Here is a 5,688-nt window from a genome sequence, read left to right as displayed (position 1 = left end):
GCATCTCCTTGCATGTAATAAGAAGCCATTAACATCTTCTATGCAGGTGGTGTTTGGTAATACTCAAAATAGTGGGAAGCTCTGAAAATCCAGCTCGTTGGGTTGCTGCCATCACAGTAAGGAAATTCTAGTTTGACCCCTCTTTGGCCATCGCGTCGATAATCATTGTTCTCTCTGTCATGGTGCAGGTCACAGTGGACCACTTGGGCAGCTGTTTGGGTAACAATGGTGCGGACCATTTCCGTAAGCTGAGTGATATCTTATCGCATAGCATGGATCTTTTCCTCCTGGTTTTGAAATCGTTCCTCATGGGCCTGCATCCTCTCCTCGTGGGCATGTTTAGATCTGGTGTTATCAGCCATGAAGGACCGGTGTCTCTAGATACCAATTGTAATGAACTCGCTGTGAAATTCTTATTGTAGATATGAACTCGGGTGAATTGTAGAGAAATGTATGAAAACTATATTATGATAACTGAGTATTTTCGAGGAATACTCAACCTCCATGAAAACATAAAGTAACTTCAACAATATTCTTCTAGATGATCCCCACAAATGAGATTGTAATTTCCCTTTGTAATGCTCCTTCCCCGCCCATAACTACCCATGCCAATCTCTGGCTTACAAGCGGACCAATAAACTGGTAAAGGACAAAATAGTAAAATACTACAATAACAAACTGTAGACACAAGCACATGGCTCTGATCAATTATTCCACTATTCACAGCTACGGTGTTGCCTTCCTCCTACGCATCGTTCCTTCAAATGGTCCTGAGCTCACTCGTATATTACCCACCGAGCCTCCACCCTTAAGCCCAATGTGTGGCCTCATAACAGAGTGGTGGGTTCAGTTCTTGTTGGCATGCAATAATCTTATTAGGATGCAGAATAAGAGTTTTGAGTTCCTTATTCTAGTTACTACAATGTATAAATGATGGAGAATTCATCAACCCAGGTATTCATAGATGCAACTTGAGGTGGATGGAACACAACTGGGGGTAGATGGAACACAGCCGGAGCTGTAGTTGGGGATTTTGGTTTTGTTATCATTGGTATGTATCCTTAGAAATGTACTTAAAATGTATAAAGTTGTTCATTTAAGTTTGTAGTTGATTTATTTGGCCATCCAATTTTACTAATTACAATATCTTAACCCTGCAGATTAAGGTACAAGTGTTGGTGAAATTACAAGTACAGCAACCAAGAGCCGAGCAAGGCATTCAGGGATATAGAACTATTAATTTCTGTAAAAGTCCTTCACGGGCAGTTATAAAATATTTATTGGTTTTCCCATGTAGTGTGCGGTTTGGACTTTACATTTGTTTCATGGGTTGTTAAAAATATTTGTGAGTTCATTTTAACAGATGTGGGTTTGATTTTATATTAGTATCAGGTTGATAGATGTGGATGTGCTTCTGTACTAGACAGCTTCTAATTGTGAAGTGCGATCAGGTTGGTAGATCATGTCGGTTTGTAAAAGATATGAACCTGGAATGAGATGGTCATTTTGATTGCATATTCTTTTACTCCTGGACATTGATTTTGTATTTCTTTCCATTTAGGGGATACAAACTTTAGAGAGTGTGCAATTTCTATGTCAGATAGTGCCAAAACCAAAAAGACCCCATGCTTCATACACAGCAATACCAAGGAATAATAAGATGACAAAGCCACCCAATTTGCATTGTTGGATCCCTCTGCATGCAAATTGCATCAAGTATTGAGATATCAATGACATAAGGACACGGTTGCTTGGTGTCATTGCTAGAGATCATCAAGCTAAAACACTGCGTACTTGGACTAGAATAATCGATTCTTAGCAGAGGCCTTAGCTGGGAGATAGGCTCTAGAACTAGCGTAACATGGGTGTGGGAGTAATGTTCTAGTGGAAGGCGATGCGGCACTTGTAATGGAGCCCATTCTCAAAAAGGAGTTGTTGGCTAATGGGAGTATTGAGACTACAGTTTAATACGTTTGGTGGATTATGGGTACTTCTGTGTATTTTTATATGTTTAGCATAAGAAGAAATTCCAATTCTGCAGCAGATGAGCTATGTCAATGAGCAGTATTGGTTTGGTTTTCTGGTATTTTTAAGCCAGACCAATTCTCTGTGTCCCTTGATACAGCTCTCTTTGTTCCTTGGCAATGCTTGATGCAGTAGATGTGATAAATGAGCCGAGATGAAGAACCAAATATTAAAGATCCTTCAATAAGTTGAGTCAATTTGGTGGCAAGAATATATATATATATATATTTATATATTTTTTATAACATAGTTTAAAGTGCTGATAGTCATGGTTAGGAAGGGCATCTTTTGGTGGGATGGCAATTATCTGGTTGAATGAAATTATTGCCTGAGATAGGAGGTCTAAGGATTGATACTCAATGGGGGCTCTTATTTTTTTGCCCTGCCGTAGCCATCATGTAATGTAGTGTTTTCTGTCTCCTGCAACTATCATATAGGTTATTTACAGTAACATATCAACAAGCTTTCATATGCAATGATATAAATTTCTATATGCTTAGAAAAAAATAATAATATAAATTTCTATCTTGATTGTTAAACAATCAAGTCTTCCCATGTTCGGCTTCCTGTAGGTTTACCCAGCGAAATATTCTGAGGGTTTATCCAAAGGGTATACGCATTGACTCATCAAATTACAACCCACTGATTGGGTGGTCGCATGGAGCTCAAACGGTTGCGTTTAATATGCAGGTTTGTTTGTTCTTTATCTTTTGTCAGTTGGGAATACCTTGCTGTAAGCCTGTACCTACTCCCTTTATTGTTAAATCAAATTGAATTTTCTTTTTCCTTTTTTTTCCCGGGATGGGGAGTATCATTGGATGAAGGTGTGATATTTAGCTTCTAACATTCTAGCGTGTTACAAACAAAATTCAAATAAAATAAAATAAAAAACATTCTACCGTATTACTGGTACACCTTATGTTCTGAAGTTATGAGTAATAATTAATTAATTTGGTATTTGTATATGAAAATTGTTAGCAGTGTTTGCCTTTTAAATGGAGCTATTAGATAAGAAATCCGCACATGTATGTCTATGAGTGTGCATTTTATTTCCTGATAGGAAGGAAGGATTGGATTTGTGACTGGGTACTACGGTGAGTGTATGTGTGAGACTCTGAGCGGTGAATTAAGCTTGGTCCTACTATTGATCCCTGCCTGTGAAAGATGTTCTCTCAAAGAGTTCTACATATGCTAATTTCCTTATGACAGGGGCATGGAAGATCACTGTGGTTGATGCATGGAATGTTCAAAGCAAATGGTGGGTGTGGTTATATTAAAAAACCAGATTTCCTGTTGAATACTGGTCCACATAATGAGGTCTTTGATCCTAATGTTATATTGCCGGTGAAAAAAACTCTGAAGGTTAGGCTTCTGTCTTAATTTAGTTTCCTTGATCCTTTTGGGGAAGTGCTTTCTATAGTATATATGTATTATGTTCACATCTTGGCCAAGAGTTATAATTCTCTTGTTATTCAACAGGTGACTGTCTATATGGGGGAAGGATGGTATCATGATTTCACTCACACGCACTTCAATGCGTTTTCCCCACCAGATTTCTATGTGAGGGTAAGATGATTGAATCTACAAAAATGTCCTCATTCATACAGCTGCATTCTATTCTAGTTCGGCTTGTGGTGTAACTGCCTTTCTTATCTGCTATGATTCTGATAAATATCTTGAGTTAATTTAGTTTTGCCTTAACGGTGGGTGTCTTGCCTTTTATTAACTAGTATAGCTATGTAATATTGGTTGACCTTTTTGCTACACCCACCCATTCCCCTTTTCTCCCGGGTGCCCTTCAGCAACTCGTGATCTTTTTGAAATTCTTCCTTATTTGAGAAACGATCAATATGTATGGGGGTTCGAATTGCTGGGGTGTCTGCTGATACTATAATGAAGAAAACAAAGACATTAGAGGATAATTGGGTGCCTGATTGGAATGAAAAATTTGAGTTTCCACTGTCTGTCCCAGAACTGACTTTGCTTAGAATTGAAGTTCACGAGTATGACATGTCTGAAAAGGATGATTTCGGAGGCCAAACATGTCTACCCGTGTCCGAACTGAGAGTGGGATTCGAACAGTTCCACTTCATAGCCTTGAGGGAGAGAAATACAAATCTATAAAGCTTCTTATGCGCTTTGAATTTGTGTGATGCATTGGTGGTCCCGATCTATGGGCGGGTTGAAAGAAGGGTAAAATAATGTACAACTTATAACTGTTCTCTTCCTTTTTTAGTTTTATTGAGAAGATGTATATGGTTGTACTTGTTATATATACTTGACGCCTGTTTTGTGGTATTTATACATGTAAGAAAAAATATTCGTATCAGCTGGAAGCCGGCGCAGACTCAACGCAATGAGTGAAAAAAAAATATATATATATACCCGTAAGGTGTGCTGCGGCTTCCGACTGATGCACAGCATATCTCTACATGTAAAGCCTTCCTTTCTATTCAGGGTTATGGTGTGCGAAACTGCAATGTATTTTCGTGAGTTATAGATTTCCATGTGTATATATACATATATATATATATATTGTTTTTTTTTTATAATTAGGTTCTTTCTAATTTAATATATTTTAGATCTTAATATTATATTTATTGTTTTTTTTTTAACTCTTATTTTCTCGAGTCCCCCAATTCCCACCACTTTCTTCTTCCATGGAAATCTTTCCATATATATATTGGATACTCTCGTTCACTTCTGTCTGCCGCTGTGCACTTAACTGGGTCTTGAAGGATGGACTTGGGCGGATAAGTAGGTGCATCTACACGGCTATCTCAACGTCTGTTATCTTCACTTTGAGCATTGGGGTGGAGTTGTTGATTACTGCATTTCCTGATCAATACTTCTTGACATCTGTTGCTATCATTACCAAACAAATAAGCCTTTTTTAGCCACAAATACAGCTGTTCATCGAAGCTTTGCAATAGGAGATAGCCTTGGTGAAGTTTCTGCGAAGGCACAGATTCAAACAGTATGCTTTGATGACCTTGGCTTATTGCTTGCTGGACTTCTTAACGTGTTCTCAAACCTTTGCAGTCTGTTGTTGCATAACCACATGTCTAGATAATAAGATGAGATGATATGAGAATTTTGTGAAAAGTAATAAAATGATTTATAAATAGTAGTAAAATAGTTTGAATTAAGATGTTTTATTAAATTTTTAAAAAAGAGAGAAAATTAAATTAAAATATTATAAAATTAAAATATCGATACAACAGATTTGATTCAAATTAAAATGTAAGAGTTGGACATCATGCAATTTGGAAAATTGTGTCTAGTATATATATTTTTCGCTTTCACGTACAATTGACATTAATGTTAATGTGATATACTTAATGATCATACACATAAAAGGACTAATTAATATATCAAACAATAAATTAAAAGTTGAAAATTTTATTTAAAACAATATAAAAAGCAACTTGATTTAAAAACAAACAAATATTAAAAGCTAGCTTTGCAAGTACTGTGGCAAAAACAAAACAAGATAAATTTGTCGTTGTTTATTTTTGTAGATGAGATAAGATGAGTTAAGATTAAAATTAAAAAATTAAATAAAATATTGTTAGAATATTTTTTTTTATTATTATTTTTGTATAAAAATTTAAAAAAATTATAATAATTAAATGAGATTAGTTCAAAAGTTTGCTGAAAACA

The 5,688-nt window shown here is 36.1% G+C and overlaps 1 protein-coding gene across 1 annotated transcript; it reads left to right on the top strand.

Annotated features, from left to right (window-relative positions):
• Window positions 1-2,709: 2,709 nt before the first annotated feature.
• Window positions 2,710-4,164, top strand: LOC118349487 (phosphoinositide phospholipase C 2-like). The gene is made up of 4 exons (XM_035694240.1): window positions 2,710-2,715; window positions 3,235-3,387; window positions 3,505-3,585; window positions 3,865-4,164. The coding sequence occupies exons 1-4, from the start codon at window positions 2,710-2,712 to the stop codon at window positions 4,147-4,149; spliced, it is 525 nt and encodes a 174-aa protein (XP_035550133.1). The 3' UTR covers window positions 4,150-4,164.
• The last annotated feature ends 1,524 nt before the right edge of the window (window positions 4,165-5,688 follow it).

This window comes from Juglans regia, chromosome 9 (assembly GCF_001411555.2).
Source record: "Juglans regia cultivar Chandler chromosome 9, Walnut 2.0, whole genome shotgun sequence".
Lineage (NCBI taxonomy): Eukaryota > Viridiplantae > Streptophyta > Magnoliopsida > Fagales > Juglandaceae > Juglans > Juglans regia.
This window is presented reverse-complemented; position numbering and strand designations above follow the sequence as displayed.

Bases quoted from the DNA above. Each gene is read 5' to 3' on its own strand.
- LOC118349487 (XM_035694240.1), top strand. The intron at 3,388-3,504 runs GTTAGGCTTCTG...GTTATTCAACAG, and splicing joins CGGTGAAAAAAACTCTGAAG to GTGACTGTCTATATGGGGGA. The intron at 3,586-3,864 runs GTGAGGGTAAGA...TCCTTATTTGAG, and splicing joins TTTCCCCACCAGATTTCTAT to AAACGATCAATATGTATGGG.